Below are 19,262 nucleotides of genomic sequence, written 5' to 3' on the forward strand. Positions count from 1 at the left end.
AAAAAAAATTTACGAAAAATGTAGAATTTTTTGCAAATGCTCTTTTAATGTTCTGGCTTGAATCTATAGTCTAGATGCCCAAAGGGCTCCTGGAAATAGTCTGAAAGCTATCTTGGAAGAAAATGGTTCATGTCACCTAGGAATTATATAAGTAAAGTGAATAGAAAGGCCAGCATTACGTTTGTTTTTACTCCATTGTACAGAAGGGCAAAAATATTTCTTGGGGCTCATTTATCCTACTGTGGTTTTTAAGGTACGTTAACCGATTGTACCCACTTTTCTCCTACCATGCTGTCAACATGAATCATGCCTATTTTTACACTTGAAAGTGCTCCCCTTTGTATAATTAAATATATGCTCACATTACTCTTAAGCTATCACTATCAGTTTTGTCATCAATATGAGACAGCGTTATGTTGAGCCTCTCAGGCTCAACAGAACCTCTTGTCTCAGCTACAATACAACCTCTTGTAGCTGAACCTATGGGTGCACCACGCTGCCAAGAATAATTTTTGTTTGTTTGTTTTGTTTGAGACAGGATTTCTCAATGTTATCCAGTCTGGTCTTGAACTGCTGGGACCAAGGGATTTTACCAATTCGGCCTCCTGAAATGTTGGGATTACAGTTGTGAGCAACCGCTCCTGGCCCAATGTCTTATTTTAAATTACAATCTCGGGATAAATCACACTACACCTAAATTTCCCGTGCTTTACCATTCTGCATTATGAACAGCGAGTATCGACTATCTATGAAATCTAAAGTCAGCCACACGAGCACCATTTTAATAATAAATGAAATGTAATTTTCTGAAGGATTAGATCAATGTATTGGCCTGCCTAGGAGAAATCTTACAGTTGTGACACCCATCCCTTGTTGAGGTAACTTGGAAATTATTTGGATAGTTAATTAACATTACACTATGCTTAGTTCCAAGAATCCTCTGTGTAACTTTATGTAAATGAATCCCATTTAGAATAGTGTACCAAAAATAACAGGAAAATCATTGTCTTGCAGTGAGTGTATGGAAAGCTGAGTGCAAAGAAAATAGTAGGCATGATTGACAGTTATATCAGGAAACATCAGTGAGTTGCTAAAATTATCGATGGCCCAAATTCTGTCAATTTTTAGCTTGAAAATGCTATCTGTTGAGAATACATTTTCTGTTTCAGTATAATCTTATTCTACTTTGATTTTCTAAATATGAGAGTATTTAAACAACTGTTAAAACCCCCTTAAAATCATACTAATATAGCTCCTTGTATGCCAGTGTCCTGAATTATCCAACTTTTATCAAACATACTGACAAAAAGACCAATCAAAGGAAACAGTGGCTATCATTCATTGAGATCTTTTCTGGAGTTACTCTTCTGCTTTACTGAACTGTTTTGTCCTGAGCCAATACTGACGTACCTTACAGTATAGACACAATTGAGTATTATGCATCTTAAGCAAACCATTCACTTTTTACTATTACACGATGGATTGTAGGAAGAACACAAATCTTTGAAGAAAATATGAATTCCTTCTCCATGAGTAAAGTTTTCTTTGTAAGCCTCAATCTCAGAGCCTCAGTTTTCTTATTCATACAATGAGGATAACATCCCTTTGCAAATGGGCCTTATTCACGGTGTTATAAGGTAGGATGACTTGGCACTCTACATGCTATTAAAGGGTGCTTACAACACTGTGGAAACCATGGCTGAGAAGATCATACAGTAACATTCTAAGAAGATCAAATTAAACTAGTGAAATAATGTACATTTTATACACCAAATTAAATGGTTTCAAGTGATTTAGCAAGGACTGTATTTTCAAGCATACAAAATCCAGCTTAAAGAAAAAGAGAAGATTCATTATATGCAGGGGTAGCATGAAGCTGCAAATTATACTCTCCCCTTTCCAGCCAACTTTGAGCAAACGTTTGATATCTGTTCCTAACATTCTCTTTCATCCTGTTACTGCTCATAGCATAAGGCATGATGCACACATAGACCTCCTCCCACCCCAAAGACATTCTTTCTTTCCTTTACCAGCACCTTGGAGCTCAGCTGCATCCTCATCTGTCTCGTGAACAGGTGTAGGATACTGACTTTCAGCGGCTGGTTCCTCCTCTTGGTGCTCTCCATTACTGGGCTCCTGGGACTGCATGTGTGTGTATATGAGTGTGCAGATAAATGTTTTGTTATTAGTACATGTCAATAATATAAATATACAAAATGCATAGATATTTCTTATCATTAGTACATCTAGAGACATTTGTCCGACACTACCCCATATACTTATTCTTTATAACATTATTCTTTCCTAAGAAAGGTTACTCAAAGACAGATACCCTCAAGGACTTTGGAAGTGGTTTTAATCTAGGTTGGGATGAATGTGTGTAATCTGCTATGAATAAACATGAGAAGGAAGTTCTGGACAAAATTTGGGAACACACAATCATCTATCTACACGAAACCCATATATAATCCTCTGGATTACTCTTTCCTTCATGAGATGCCATGATCATTTTTTATCAGCAAGGGAGACCATTATCAGTGTATCTATACTAGTCCAACAACACTATCAGAAAAATAACTTTCTACTAAGAGAAAACATCGAATGTTAAGACATTCACAAGCAGAGGCACAATGAGCTCAGGAGGTTGTGAACTTCTTCTTGATATAGGCCTACATGTTGATCTTCCTCATCAACACATATTTCACTCTGAAAGCAGAATACTGTGATTGGGAAAATGCGCTTGATAGGACTTTCGTGGTCAAATGTTAACTTGGTCATATTTTTAAAAATTTAGAAATACTCTGAAAGTCCCGGGGCAAGTGTAAGTGTGTGCAACTTTTGAGTTGAATGCTTGCAAAGCCACTTAAGTTGTCAAGCTAACCGAGCAATGTCTTAAGGCTCCTGGCAAAAGACACAGGGTATTTCCCATGAGGTTGGTTTCACAACTGGACACTCCATCAGGGAGACAAGCAGGAAATTACAGCTAGAGAATTAAAACTGCAGTGACCACGAATTTTGTCACATATTCATTTGCTAGGCTCACTGCTCCCCAAAAATCACGATTTTAGGAACTCAGAACCCTGCCCATTGGAATCTCCACAATGGAGTTGAGAAGTTGCCACAAAGTGGTGGGCACTCCTCACAGGACGCCTATGCCAGGCACTCTACAGACCTCAGGGCTCTGGTCACTAGCCCACAGCCTTCCCCATCTCCAGGCCCCTTCCATACCGCTCATGCCATCCCTCCCCGGTCCCGTCTGGGGAGTCCAGAATCTTCTGTCGAGGTTCCAAGTGCTTCTGGGACTCGGAGACCTCCAACAACACCCCAGCATCACCCCAGCTTCACCTGAGCCCCTCCACTCCTTGGCCTTCCTTTCTCTCTAGTTATGGCCCTGAAAAGACAAGAAGACCCACGGCCGAACCACATGGGAAGGACGACGACTTCGAGGCCTTTCTCACTCTGAGTCACTGGCTTCCCAACCCTCTGAAAGCTCACTGGCTCCTCCTCACTCTCACTCACACTTCAACTCCCAGTTGGATCGGCCGGTAGACCTACCCGTTGCGTCTCAGTAGGAGAGAAAGAACCCAGACCTTAGGGATCCAAGCTGCACACTCACAGCTCCGCCGCGTTCGCCACATGGGTGAAGGGGCCGATGGGAAGTCGCCCCGTGAACAAGCGCACTGAGGCGAGTGTCCCAGGAGTATGTGCAGTGAGGTCCCCTCTTGGCTTAAGGGCTGTGGTGCCCCTCGTTGTCCCGCCTCGCCCTGTTCTGTGCTCCTTCACAGGTCCCCGCTAACGGCTTTGGAATCCCTCCTTTTTGTGTTTGGGATTTTGTTGTTTGTTTGCCTCCAGGACTTAAATACCTCAAGTAATGTCACCCTTCACAACTCACTCCATGTTCACCTGATGCTCCTCCCCTGTCCTCTATGGCCCCCCTTCTTCCCATGCCCGGGACCTCACAACAGCAAGGGCGTGGCGGTATCGCTGAGTTTTAGTAGAAAGGTGACGACCTCAGAGGCCATGGACCAAGTGGACCAACCCACAGGAAGCCCACCTGCTCCCCCTCACACTCACTCACACTTCAACTTCTGGGAGGACTGATCTGCAGACCTACTGGCTAAGTCGTAGTCAGCATGAAAGAAGGAAGTCACGACGTTTCCTTTGACAGCTGTGCAGGGACAGAAGGCAGAGAGTAAGGCGCATGGGCAGCAAGGAACTTTCACAGAAAGGGATATGCACATTGAACCAGGGACTTTGCCGAGCAGGGTGGGGTTTTCCATTGCCCCCAGACCCACATCCACAGGGCATTTGTAGCAGAAAAAGGGACTCGAGAACTTTTGTTTCTCTTTGTCCAATCTCATGCATTCAGAAACGTTGGGAACAGACAGTCACTTACTGGAGGATGTGTCTCAGAAAGACCTTTTGTGGAAGAAATAAGTTATTTTCATATTTTTATTTATAAATCCCTTTTTTCAGACAGGGTGTCACTCTGTCGCTTAGGCTGGAAGTCAATGGCATGACAATACCTCACTGAAACCTCCATCTTCTGGGCTCAAACAATCCTCCTGATGTAGCCTCCCCAGTCCCTGCTACTACAGGTGCAGACACCACACCTGGGTAATTGGTTTCTTTATTTTTAGATAGTGGTCTCCCTACCTTGCTCATGCTGGTCTCAATTTCCTGGCATCAAGAGATTCTCCCACCTTGGCCAGTTTTATAAATGCTTTTATTAATCACTTTGTTTTCTGGTTCTGGGTTTTCTGTGATGCTTCCAATGAACGTAATTGAATAAATACTTCTGCAGACTAAATACATTCACACTTGTTTACTTTTTTCTTTTTTCTTTTCATATTGTGTTACTTCACATTTAAATCTCTGGACAGGTAACTGATTTGCCTGAATATATCTGTAGGTCATTCAGACAGTGTATGTTTCAGAAATAGCCATAGATTCTGATCATAGCCTCTAGGTTCAGTTATAACCAGAAAACAAGTCCTGCCAGTCTCCTACCTCAAATATATGTTCGTGTATTGACCTGATCCATGGGACAACTTTCCCCAACTGGAACCATGGTATCATAATGCCAGATGCTTTCTTGAGGGGATAGAGTAACATCGTATTTTCAATCTGTGAATACATAAATTAATTAATGGATGAAAAAATGTATGCAATAATGTAAAGCAGAATAATAGGTATTTGATTAATACGGGGTCACCAAATTTTGCTTTAACAAGCATGATTGTAAATATTTCAGTCTTTGTGGGTCATGTGGTTTCTGTGGCATATTGTTGTGTTTTTTTAGAAATAATATTTTCCAATGGAAAAAAAAATCCTTATCTCAATGACTGAAAAAGAAGCCATGGGCTGTATTTAGATCTCAAGCCATAGTCAGCTAGCCCCTGGATTATCTTTTACTTCACATGTTTGAATGCTATATTTTTGTACCAGTAATCAAAACACTAATAAAGGAGAGTTCTACCACCAGGTAAGGTTTAGAAAGCCTCAAGACAATGTCACTTTAGCCCTGAAAATGAGAACAAGCCTAATAATCTATAACGTTGCCTTTTGTTTTGTTTTGTTTTGTTTTTAGATCATTAGAGAACTGAGGTAACAAAGCAGCCATGGAAACGGATACAAAAAGGTGACTAGTCCCTCTGAGAGAGATGAGACACACAAACTGCATCACCTCTGGCAGAGCATGTGTGGAAGAAGTGACAGTTAGAAGAGGGGTTAAGAAGGAAACCACTGAAAATGTAGGAAATTCCTAAATTTCAAACACAGGCAATTGAGAAAGTTGAAATCCTTGGAAGTCTCAGACACATTCACAGACAGAAGGAGATCCTGTCTCAAAAAACAGAACCAGAGTCTATAAGACTGGATAAAAAGGAAGAACACAAATAACAGATGCTGGTGAGTTTGTGTAGAAAAGACAATGCTTGCACCCTGTTGGTTGGAGTATAAATTAGTTCAACCATTGTGGAAAGGACTGTGGCAATTCCTCACAGACCTAAGAACAGAAATACCATTTGACCCAGCAATCCTATTGCTGGGACTATATACAAAGGTATATAAATCACTCTATTATAAAGACACATGCACTTGTATGGTCATTGCAGCACTATTCACAATAGCAAAGACATCCTACATGCCCATCAATAATAGAATGGACTTTTTGAAATGTGGTACATATACAACATGGAATACTATGCAGCAAAAACAAAAACAAAAACAAAAACAAAAACAGTGTGATCATGTCCTTTGCAGGAACACGGATGGAGCTGGAGGCCATTGTCCTTAGCAAATTAATGCAGGAACAGAAAACCCATTACCACATGAAGTCACTTATAAGTGGGAGCTAATTGATGAGAACACATGAACACCCAGAGAGGGCCAACACACCGGGGCCTATAAGAGGGTGGAGGGTGGGAGGAGGGAGAGGATCAGGAAAAATAACTAATGGGCACTGGCCTTAATACCTGGGTGACAAAATAATCTGTACAATAAACCCCATGACATGAGTTTACCTATGTTACAAACCTGCACATGCACCCCCAAAACCAAAATAAAAGTTAAAAGAAAACTCACAAAATAACTGTGAACCATTCTGATATTTCTACTTAAAAAATATTAGTTCATTTCTTTTTATAAAAGGAAGGAAAGAAGGAAGGGAGGGAGAGACAAAGGAAATAAGGGAGAGAGGGAGAAAAGAAGGACAAAGGGAGCCAGGGAGTGAGGGAAGAAAGAAGGAAGGGAGGCAGGGAGAGAGGGAAGGAGGAAGGGAGGGAGGGAGGAAGGAGGGAGGGAGGGAGGAAGGAGGGAGGGAGGGAGGGAGGCAGGAAGGGAGGGAAGGAAGGAAGGAAGGAAAGAAGGAAGGAAGGAAGGAAGGAAGGAAGGAAGGAAGGAAAGAAACATAGGGTTGAACAAACGTTTCTGTCTCTAGCCAATCAGCTCTTGATGGGAAGGCACTTTTAGCAACTTGAGTGAGAAGTAACATAAATCAGAGGATTTTAATCACCTCCATTTACAGCCTTTCAAAAGTTATTCTGGCTGTTGCTTCTGAGCAATTCAGACCTGCCTTGGGCTCTGGCTGTTGCTCTGTCTGTTTCTGAGTGATTCAAACCTGCCTTGGGCTCCATTGAATCCATGTATTCTCCGGAAGGGCAGCTCTTCTCTGGATTAACAGCTCAGTTGAGGACCGTCCCAGACTGGTTAGCTTAGGAAGAAAAAGAAAAGAAAAATGCAGGAGACCAACATTTCCTCCCCGATGATATTGGTTGTTTTTTTTTTTTACTTTTCCTTCTCAATCTACAGAGGGATATTTGAATCCCCAAATTTCAAAGCTAAGAGAGCTCTGAGAGATCCTCCTATATAGTCACTTTTCAAAGAATGTTTAGCAACAGAACTCTTTTGTGAAATGAAATTTTATCCAAGACCCTACTGTACAAATAGCGGGATAACATTATATTTTTCATATAAATGTACCACTTTAGTGTCAAGATATCTTTCTATGAAGGCTGTCAGAGTTTGACTGAGGTCCTTTTGAAGAACCTAGCACATTTTTCTGTGGATTTCTGCATAACACTTTAGTTCTATATTAACTTCTGCATCTAATTTTTTGGTATTTTTATTGTTGTGGCACAGTTCCAAGAAGATCTTGATTTTCACAACATATTTATCAGTAATCTGTACCTTGAAAAAAAAGAACCGTACTCTAAAAATAAATAAGTTACAAGTAAAGGATGGAAGAAGGTATTTCCTGCAAATATGAATCACAGAAACTCGAAGTGTCAAATTAATACCTCACAAAGCACACTTTATAGTGGAGATTATTACAAGTGACAAAGTGAGACATTACATAATAATCATGGAGAGGTGCATTGATTCAGAAGACAGAAACACCATGAATATGTAGGCACCTTCAAAATACCTGAGGGAAAACTGACACATCACAAAGAAGAAATAGACACATGTGCACTTATAGTAGAAGACTTCAACATTTTTCCCAGCAATTGGTAGAAAAAGTGTACAAAAAATTAGGATATATAAATGCAGAAGGCTTGAACAACACTATCAACCAACTTGGCCTTATTGATATTTATAGAGCAACAGTAGAATGCACATTATTCTCAAGTGCTCATGGAATGTTCACCAAGATAGACCATACTGCGGGCCAAAAAACAAATCTCAACAAATTCAAAAGGAATAGAATGTTATAAAACATGTTCTACAACCAAAAAGAATTGAAATGGAAATTAGTTGTAGAAAGATGTCTGCAATTCATAAAATCTTGGAAATTAAACCTCACATTTAGGTAATTCAGAGATCAAAGAAGAAATTGCAGGAAAAATTTTAAAATGAAAATACAACTTATCAAACTTCGCATGATGAAACTGAAGCATAGAGAGAAATTTATACCCTTCAATACTTATGTCAGAAAGGAAGAAACGTCTCAGATCAATTATCTAAGATACCACATTAAGGAACTAGAAAAATAAAATCAAATTATACCCAAAGCAATAAGGAAAAATTTTAGGTTGTGCATAGTGGCTCACGCCTATAATCCCAGCACTCTGGGAGTCTGAGGTGGGTGGATCCCCTGAGGTCTGGGGCTGGAGACCAGTGTCGCCAACATGGTGAAACCCCATCTCTACTAAAAATGCAAAAATTAGCTTGGCATGGTGGTGCATACCTATAGTCTCAGCTACTTGGGAGGCTAAGGCAGGAGAGTCGCTTCTACCCGGGAGGCAGAGGCTGCAGTGAGCTGAGATCATGCCATTGCACTCCAGCCTGGGTGATACAGTGACATTCTGTTAAAAAAAAAAAAAGAAAAAAGAAGGAAAAAAATGTAAAAGACACCAGGAAAAATGAATTAAATAGAATAGATAAAATCTACAGAAATTATCAGTGAAACCAGAAATTGTTTCTTTGAAAGATAAGTCAAATTAATAAACCTTTATCCAGACTGATGAGAGAGAGGATGACACAAAGACTACAAATTATCAATATCACTAAACCCAGAGTTTCATTACGTCAATACAGATCCTTCAGATATTACATGTACAACAGGGAGCCTTACAATAAATATTATCCAAAAACTTATATTTGTGTTGAATGAAAAAATATTTGAAGGACACTAGCTGGCAAAACTCATTCTAAAATATCTACATGCAAGCAATCTACAGATTCAATGCAATCCCTAAAAAAATGACAGTGACTTTTCTCACAGAAATATAAAAAGCAATCATAAAATTCATATGGAACCACAAATGACCCAGAATAGTGAAGCTGTTCTAAACAAAAAGAACAAATCTGGAGGAATCACATTACCCGACTTCAAATCATACTGCAGAGAGATAGTAACCCAAACAACATGGTACTGGCATTAAAACATACATATAGATCCATTGAACAAAAGAGAGAAACTAGAAACAAACCCACACACCTACACTGAACTCACTTGCCACAAAGATGCCAAGAACATACACTGGGGAAAGACAGTCTCTTCAATAAATGGTGCTGAAAAATCTGGATATCCAAATGCAGAAGAATGAATCCAGACCACTATCTCTCACTATATACAAAAATAAAACCAGAATGGATTACAGAAATCTAAACTTTCAAACTATGAAACTACTACAATAAAATATTGAGGAAAATCTACAAGACATTTAGACGGAAGATTTCCCTGGGCAAAATGTCTTGAGCAATGCCCCACAAGCTCAGGCATCCAAAGCAAAAATGGGCAAATGAGATCACAAGTTAAAGAGCTTCTGCAGAGCAGAGGATACAATCAACAAATTGAAGAGACAACACAAAGTATGGGAAAAATATTTGCAAAATACCCATTTCACAAGGGATTAATAAACAGAATATACAAGAAGCTCAAACAATTCCACAGGAGAAAATCTAATATCTGATCAGGAAATGGCCAAAAGATTTCAGCGGACATTTCTCAAAGGAAGACATACAAATGGAAAACAGGCATATGAGAAGGTACTCAGCATTGCTGATCTTCAGAGAAATGCAAATCAAAACTACAATGAGATATCGTTTCACCCCAGTTAAAATGACTTTTAACCAACAGTCATGCAATACCAAATGCTAGTAAGGATGTGGAGAAAAGGGAACCCTCATACACTATCGGTGGGAATGTAATATACAACCACTATGGAGAACAGTTTGGAGGTTTCTCTACAAACTAAAAATAGAGCTTCCATATGATCAAGAAATCCTCTTGCTGGGCATATGCCCCAAAGAAATGAAACCAGTATATCGAAGGGATATCTGCACTCCCATGTGTGTTGCAGCACTGTTCACAACAGCTAAGATTTGGAAGCAACCTAAGCATCCAGCAACAAATGAATGGACGAAGAAAATGTGGTACATACACACAATGAAGTACTCTTCAGCCATAAAAAAGATGAGAGCCAGTCATTTCCAAAACCATGAATGGAACTAGAGAACAATATGTTAAGTGAAATAATCCAGGAACAGAAAGACAAACATCAAATGCTCTCACTTATTTGTGGAAATGTTCTCACTTACATGTGGGATCTAAAAATCAAAACAATTCATCTCATGGACATAAAGAGTAGAAGGATGGTTACCAGAGGCTGAGAAGGGTAGTGGGGAGCTTGGGGTAGGTGGGGAGGGTTACTGGGTACCAAAAACACAGTTAGAAAGAATAAGACATACTATTTGATAGAACAATTGGGTGACGATAGTCAATAAGAATTTAACTGTACAGAAAAATGATGCTGGCTACGGATCAAGTACCAAATCCTGGCCATAAGAAGTGAGTCTGGAGAGGGACATGAGAGGCAGGTCTGGCCTCAGCAGTGAGAAAGATGTGACAGCTGCTCTTCACAGGGCCAGGAGCTCCTTGTGGTTTGGTGTCTTCTGCTTTGATTTGTGGCCGTGACCCTTGTCTGCTCACCTCGTTCCTGGTAGTAGCTGCTGAGTTGCCTGGTTTGTACCAGTGTTCCCTGAGAGTCAGTCGTATAACTACATTTCACTGAGCAGCTAATTAGCAATGGTCAATATTATGCCATCAGATGGCTGGATGGTAGTGTTTCATATTGTATTAGGGATTTGTAGAAGGACAGATCTAATAGGATAGATGTATTATGAAGCAGTATTTATTAAGAAGTATTGACTCACCCAATCATAAGGTGAAGTCCCATCACTCAATCATAAGGTGAAGTCCCACAATAAGCCATCTGCAAGCTGAGGAGCAACAAAGGCAGTCCAAGTTCCAAAACGTCAAAAGTATTAAGGCCAACATTGCAGCCTTTAGTCAGTGGCTCAAGGCCCTAGGGCCACTGGCAGATCATTGGTATAAGTTCAAGAGTCCAAAAGCTGAACTTGGAATCTGATGTTCGAGGGCAGGAGACATGCAGCATGGGAGAAAGTTGGAGGCTGGAAGCCTCAGCAAGTCTAGTATTCCATGTTCTTCTGCCTGATTTATTCTAGTGGTGCTGGCAACAGATTAGATGGTGCCCACCCAGATTGAGGGTGGGTCTACCTCTCCCAATCCACTGACTCAAATGTTAACCTCCTTTGGCAGTACCCTCTCAGACACACCCGGGAGCAGTATTTTGCATCCTTCGATTCAATCAAGTTGACACAATATTGACCATCACGTGCAGACCTGGACTTTAATGATTCCTGAGTGGCCTCACTCCAGCCTCAAAGAGCAGGCTTGAATTTCTTGCCAAATTTGAACTTCCCGCTGCCATTCCTGTGGGCCATAACTCCGGACCTGCTGGATGAGTTCAAAGGATCATATTAGGATTGGGATTGGGAAAGTTGTGAAGGAGCCCTTGTGACAAACAGGAAGCAGCAGAAAGTATGAAAGACATTGTAGAGACAAGAAGAGTTGTCTGATACATGATGAACTTAGCAACTCTCTAGCTGTTAAGGGAGGAAACGGAACTGGGACCAACACAGCCAGTCTACCTGTGGGAGGCCTCAGTTTCCCACATGACCAGAGTTCCCATCCTCCATGCATGGGAATCTATGACCACATTGATTTCCACAGGACGGTGGGTGGGTGGGACAAAGTCTACAGATTCTGAGTAGCTGGCAAGTTTCAGGGTACCATAGTAAACGCTATCACCTGAGCTCAGGTTGCTTGGTGGCTGAGGTCGAATTATTTACTGCCCTCCACATTCAGTGCAACTCTCCCACTTGCCTCATAAAATGGGAGCACTGTAGGGAAATGGAGATTCCTGCACATTCACAGGGAGGTCCCCGTGAATGCAGGAAATGGAGGTCCCCGTGAATGCAGGAAATGCATGACGTTCACCTATGCTGCAGCCCAAGCAAAGCCTCCACATGATACTGAGAGGACAAGAGGTCACATGTACTTGCTGTCTCTTTTGCCTGTGAATTCCTGTCTGTCCAAATAAGACTTCACCTGTGCAAAACAGACACTGATATCTGCAGATGAAATACACATTTCATCAGTAATAGTATATTTTGTAGTAGCCTTTGTGGCCCATATCAAAGATGACATTTTTGTCTAAAAACACTGAATTGCTAAGGAGGTGGACAAAATTGGGTTCCCACGGGTATTTGCACATATTCTACAGCAACATTTATCAACCATTGGGGATGTTCTCTGAAAAAGCTGTAATCATTTCTAAACTGGTTTTTAATCCATGGTGGATCATAAGATTAATGTTGTCTGCTACAGACAGCATTTTAAAGAAAGCAAGTAAAATAAATACTAAATAGCGTTCACTGCATGTAGAATATACAAATACACTGCACATCCCCAAGCACATATATATATTTATTTGACTTGTCAACTATATACAAACTGTGTATTTCTCATGCCTTGTCATAAAAGAGTTTGGAGGTCACTACTTTAGTGATTATCAGACAAAATGTTTACAGGCCATTTCTTTAGTCATCTGTGAAGATGATGGATTAAGACGTGCTCAGAATAAGTTCACTGTTGTCTGTAGCTTTCTACATAATGCTTGAAATGGCGCTCAGTGATGTTTAAATTGCTCAGTTTTACTGTGGGCATTTGACCCTCAGCAAACTCACTTGTGAACTCATGAGCTGGTGAGAAGGAAGGCTGATGAGTTGTGGGGCTTTACTTCCTACCATGTCTTTCTGCAGCTGCAGGGTGTGTTCATGTATGTGCTTCTGCACTCGTCTGACGGTGCTTTGATAGGTTCCCTTTTATTTCCCCCTTTATTATTGACTGTGTATTATGGTTCCTATTATGCACTTCATTGGCATCCAGTGACAGTGACATGTGTGGTATTCAGTGTTGATTCACTTCATACAAGTTTTAAAAATATTTTCAAGCATGAATAGTTTTTCTTACTAACTTCCCTTAAGTACTGCAAGGAGTGCAATACAATTCAATATTAGTAGTTGATGTTAGATCTTATTGCGGTATAATCCTGCTAAACTGCTAATCATACTAACTGTTGGTACACCTGAGCTTTTATGTCTCCCCTAAAGATGCAGTGCTTCTTTAATGTTTAATTAGCAACTAACTATTATATGTAATTATGGAGTACAATGTGATGTTTTAATGTATGTATACAATTTAAGAGATGCATCAGTTATAAAAGGCACTGGTTAGAAGTGCAACACATTGTTTACCTCAGACTGGAGAAACTGTGGTTGTTAGTGTTCATTCTGCTATTCCATATTTTACAAGTTTCTATAAAAAGCATCTACTACTTTTTTAATCAGAAAAGAAATGTTATTTTACATTAAAAAACCAATACTAAATTCCCTTAGAGAGAATATATAATCACAAACCTTTGATAAAATAAATAGCAGTGTGCTGTTTTGAATACATTTTTGTGTCATTTTAGTCAGGGTTCTCTAGATGGTCAGAACTAATAGTGTATATATATATATACTATATATATATATACTGTATATATATATATATGTATACACACACACACATATTTATGGAGTTTATTAAGTAATAACTCACATGATCACAAGGTCCTGCAATCAGCCATCTGCAAGCAGAGGAGCAAGGAAAGCCAGTCCGAGTACCAAAACCGAAGAACTTGGAGTCTGATGTTTGAGGGCAGGAAGATTCCATCCCAGAAGAGAGATGTAGGCAGGGAGACTAGGTGGGTCTAGCCTTTTCACATTTTTCTGCCTGCTTTATATTCTAGCCGCACTGGCAACTGATTAGATGGTACCCACCCAGATTGAGGGTGGGTCTGCCTTTCCCAGCCCACTTACTCAAATGTTAATGTCTTTGGCAACACCCTCACAGACACACCCAGGATCAATAGTTTGCATCCTTCAATCCAATCAAGTTGACAGTATTAACCTTCACACTTGGTTATGTCAATTTTATTTTTAGGTATCATTTGGGGCATGGAAGATAGAGAGGACCTTAGTTTCCATTTTTTCTTGGTTAAAATTAATGTAATGTTGCTTTCCGTGCAAGAAAGAAGGCTACAGTGTTTGCTGTAATAGTATTTTGTGACATCAATATCATCTTTAGCTTTATTTCTTTCATCACTACAGCAAAGGCAAAGAATCATGGTGCTCAGTCATAAGACAAGAAGCAAAAGTCCATCAATGCGAATGCCCAAGGATATTTCTGCTTCTCAGAGTAGCCATTTAGCAGTCTGTCATCTGCAAACTTGCCTTAGCCTCTTCCAAATATTTCCTTATCTATCATCATTTAGGGGTTCAGAAAGTGGATCTTTTCATATTTTTTTTGTCCAAAACGTACTTAGGTTGGCTCCTTTACTAACTCCCAATCTTCTCCACTATCATGACTCCGGAGCCAGTCCCTTTTCTGTGAAAGCAGCATCGACAACATTGATTCCACAAATGTGTTCTCTGTGTTTAGCTATTACAAGATCTTGAAGGAACCAAAAGCCTATGGCACAAGCCTTAGTGGGCAGTGAGCAAAGAGATGAAAGCAGTTCCCGCCTCTGTTTTTCTACCTCAGACCCACTGGTTAACATAATTAATGAAATGTCTACAATTAAAATTGGAATGAAAATATTATAGAACTAGCAATGGCTAAATTATGTAACTGCAAGCAGTTAGCAATTAAGAGAAACTTTGTCCCTCAAAAAGTGAAAATTACATTCTTCGTATTGACTTCTATTCAGAAATTTTTCTGAACTGAAAATGTAACAAATTAATAAAGGCCAAACACAGGCAAATTGTCTATTTTTTTAATTTTTGTGAGTACATAGTGGGTGTATATATTTATGGGGTATATGAGATATTTTGAAACAGGCATACAATGCATAATGATCAGATCATGGCAAATGAGGAATCCATCCCCTCGTGTACTTTGATTTTTAATCCAAGCTGTGAATTCCACCTTAAATTTTTTTCATAGTTTTTAGAATCCATCTTTTTTTTTTTTTTTTTTTTTTGGCAGAGCCTCACTCTGTCGCCCAGGCTGGAGTGCAGTGGCGCAATCAGCTCACTGCTACCTCCGCCTCCTGGGTTTAAGCGATTCTCCTACCTCAGCCTCCTGAATAGCTGGCATTACAGGTGCCCACCACCATTCCTGTCTAATTTTTGTCTTTTTAATAGAGACTAGGTTTCACCATTTTGGCCAGGCCGATCATGAACTCTGGACCTCAAGTGTTCCTCCCGCCTCAGCTTCCCAAAGTGCTGAGGTTACAGGCCTGAGCCACTGTGCCTGGCCAGCATCCATCGTTTTAATGGCTATTTTAGTCTTAAAAAGAAACAAATAAATGTGTGTATGTGAAAAAAGAAAAAGAAAAAAGAATGAGTGTCGCTGGATGCAATTCCTTTGAAAAAAATTGACAGAATTGAATTGAATTATGTAATTTAAAAAATTATAATGATAAATTTACATGTCTCTGGGCTGGGTTTCACGGTTCAAACCTTCTTCTTTTTTGATGGTTCACACCTGTAATCACAGTCCTGTGGGAGGTCCAGGTGGGAGGATCACTTGTGCCCAGGGACTCAAGGTAGCAACACACCACTGCAGTACAGCCTGGGCGACAAAGCCAGACACTGTATCAAACCCAACCAAACAAAAACATTAATTAGTTTATGTGTGTTTGTAACCAAATTGCAAACCCCTGGAGGGAAGAGGCTATTAAGCATCCTTTTACCTCCCCATAACTTCTAATACCTAAACCTATAATGATGGATCAATGCTCCAAAGGAAAGAATATAGAGCAAAGCCAAGGAATACATGAAAACTGACAGACAGAACTGAGGACAACAAAATCGAGGAATATAAATCCAAAAAGAGAAGTGAAGTTTTGTGGCATGACCAAAATAGACACCTGGCCCAGTGGAACAGAGAAGAGAGCCCAGAAATAAATCCGTGCACTTACAGTCAATTGATTTTTGACAGAGGTGCCAAGAACACACAGTGAGGGAAGGACATTCTTCAACAAATGGTATTTGGAAAACGGTATATCCACAAGCAGAGGACTGAAATTCCATCCTCATCTCTCACCATATACAAAAGTCAACTTAAAATGAATTAACATGGTATAATGTAAGACCTGAATCTATGAAACTACTGGAAGAAAAATTAGGGAGAGAGCTCCATGACATTGGTGTTAGCAATGAATTTTTTTGGATAAGATCCCCAAAGCACAGAGAACAAAAGCAAAGTAATGAGATTATCTCAAACTAAAAAACTTCTGCACAGCAAAAGAAATAATCAACAGTGTGCAAAGACAATCTATGGAATGAGAAAATATATTTGCAAACCGTACAGCTGAGAAGAGGTGAAAATCCAAAATATATAAAGAAATCAATAATAAGAAAACAAATAACCTGATTAAAACCTGAGCAAAAAGCCCAGCACAGTGGCTCACGCCTGTACTCCCAGCACTTTGGGAGGCCAGGTGGGCTGATCGCTTGAGCCCAGGAGTTTGAGGCCAGTCTGGGAAACATAGTGAGATCCAAGTTCTACAGAAAATAAAAATAGAAAGATATTAGCTGAGGTAACAAGGCAGCCATGGGAACTGATACGAAAAGGTGACTAGTACCTCTGAGGAGAGAAGAGACACACAAACTGTGTCACCTCTGGAAGAGCATGTGTGGAAAAAGTGACCATCACAAGAGGAGATAACAAGGAAACAACTTAAAATGTAACAAACTCATAAAAGCCACACTCAGGCAATTGGGAGAGCTGGAATCCCTGGAAGTCTCAGACACAACTGGAATCCACGTTCACTTGTCAGTTTTTTCCTGCACACCTCCATCTGGCATTCATGGGGTAGATTGGAGGAATCCATGGAGGTGTGGGAGTACCCTCAGTGGGTGAAACCCTGATTGCTTCCAAAACCTTGCTCTTTTTTAAAGCATAATTTTTAGTGAGTATATTTGAGATTTACAACATGATGCTATGAGATACGTAAAGATAGTAATGTGATAACTGTAGTGAAGCAAATTAACCTATCTCACCAGGACTTTTTTGTGAAAAGAATAGCTAAAATACACTTATTTAACCAAAGTGCCTAATATAATACATTAACAGCAATCCTCATGTTGTACCTTAGATCTCTAGACTTGTTCATCCTACGTATCTGCTACTTTGTATCCTTGGACCTTCATCTCCCCATTTCCTCCCCCATCCTCCCCTGTCCCTGATCACCACCAATTTATTTTCTATCTCCCCGTATTCTACCTTTTTCTTTCTCTTCCTCTCTTTCTTTCCTCCTTTCTTTCTTCCTTCCTTTCTTTCTTTCTTCCTTTCTTCCTTTACTTCTCCTTCCTTCCTTCCTTCCCGTCCTTCTTCCCTTCCCTTCTCCTTCCTTCCTTTTCTTTTCTTATTTCCTTAATTCTTTCTTTCTTTCTCTTTCTTTCAGCTTTCTTTCCCTTTCTCTCATTCTCTTTCTTCCTCCTCCACTCCTTCTTTCTGATTCCACACATAAGTGAGATCATGCAATACTTTTCTTTCTGTATCTAGCTTATTTCACTTGGCATAATGTCCTCCACATTCATCAACATTGTGGAAAATGGCAGGATTTCCTTCCTATTTAAAGCTGAATAATATTCCATCGTATAAATACACCACCAAAATCTTGTCTTACAGAAGCAATGTCACCAGTCATTGGAAGAGGGACAGGAAATTCTCTCGACATAAGTCCCTAGTGAAACTCTGAGGAGGAATGGAAGCAAAGATGTTTGAGCCTGGAGACAGGGCAGGAAACCCAGTTCATCCCACTAACACACTCTAATATAAAATAGAGGTCTGCTGTTCTGGGGGAAGGAACCAAAACCTCCCACACAAGATCCCACAGTGAAACAGGGAAGAATTTGGTCAACACAAAGGGAGGCTGACAGGAATGCTGAGAAAGTCCTGCCCCTGAGGGTTAAGCATAAATCACTTGCCTAAGACTGAGATTGAGCAGGAAAACTGAGAACCACCCCCTGGCTCCACCAAGAGCAGCAGCAGTCACTCCCTGGGAGAATGTCTATTGTGACCCAGCTGTGTATGTCAGCCATAAAAAAGGATGAGTTCGTGTCCTTTGTAGGGACATGGATGCAGCTAGAAACCATCATTCTCAGCAAACTATCGCAAGGACAGAAAACCAAACAGCGCATGGTCTCACTCATAGGTGGGAATTGAACAATGAGAACACTTGAACACAGGAAGGGGAACATCACACACTGGGGCCTGTCGGGGTGTGGGGGGAGGGGGAAGGGATAGCATTAGGAGATATACCTAATGTAAATGATGAGTTAACAGGTGCAGCACACCAAGATGGCACATGTATGTAAAAACCTGCACGCTGTGCACATGTACCCTAGAACTTAAAGTATAATAATAAAAATAAAAATAAACAAAATAAACTGTCTCCACATTAATTTGCTTACACTTGTATATTAAAAGTCAGAGTTTGGCTGGGCATGGTGGCTCATGCCTCTAATCCCAGCCCTCTAATCTCAGCACTTTGGGAGGCTAAGTCAGGAGGACCCCTTGAAGCGAGGAGTTCAAGACCAACCAGGGAAACATAGTGAGACCTTGTCTCTACAAATGTAAAAAATACTAGGCAGACATGGTGATGCACACCTCTAGTTCCAGCTCCTCCAGGGACTGAGGTGGGAGGATCACTTGAGACCAGGAGGTTGAGGCAGCATTGAGCTATGTTCACACCACTGCTATGTTCACTCCTGTCTGGTGAGAGAAGGAGACCCAGTCTAAAAAGTAAAAGGTTAGAGATTCTTTTTTTTTTTTTTTTGAGACGGAGTCTCGCTCTGTCACCCAGGCTGGAGTGCAGTGGCCGGATCTCAGCTCACTG

The 19,262-nt window shown here is 40.4% G+C and overlaps 1 protein-coding gene across 1 annotated transcript in view; it reads right to left on the reverse strand.

The window, feature by feature from the left end:
* Window positions 1-4,070: 4,070 nt before the first annotated feature.
* Window positions 4,071-19,262, reverse strand: part of LOC105536155 (X antigen family member 3-like) — a 69,954-nt gene continuing 54,762 nt past the window's right edge. Inside the window, exon 4 of the mRNA XM_011975427.1 lies at window positions 4,071-4,168. Within this exon, the coding sequence (XP_011830817.1) occupies window positions 4,071-4,168 (98 nt within the window). The remainder of the gene's footprint in view (window positions 4,169-19,262) is intronic.

The sequence above is a fragment of the Mandrillus leucophaeus genome, unplaced genomic scaffold, assembly GCF_000951045.1.
Source record: "Mandrillus leucophaeus isolate KB7577 unplaced genomic scaffold, Mleu.le_1.0 Scaffold1557, whole genome shotgun sequence".
Lineage (NCBI taxonomy): Eukaryota > Metazoa > Chordata > Mammalia > Primates > Cercopithecidae > Mandrillus > Mandrillus leucophaeus.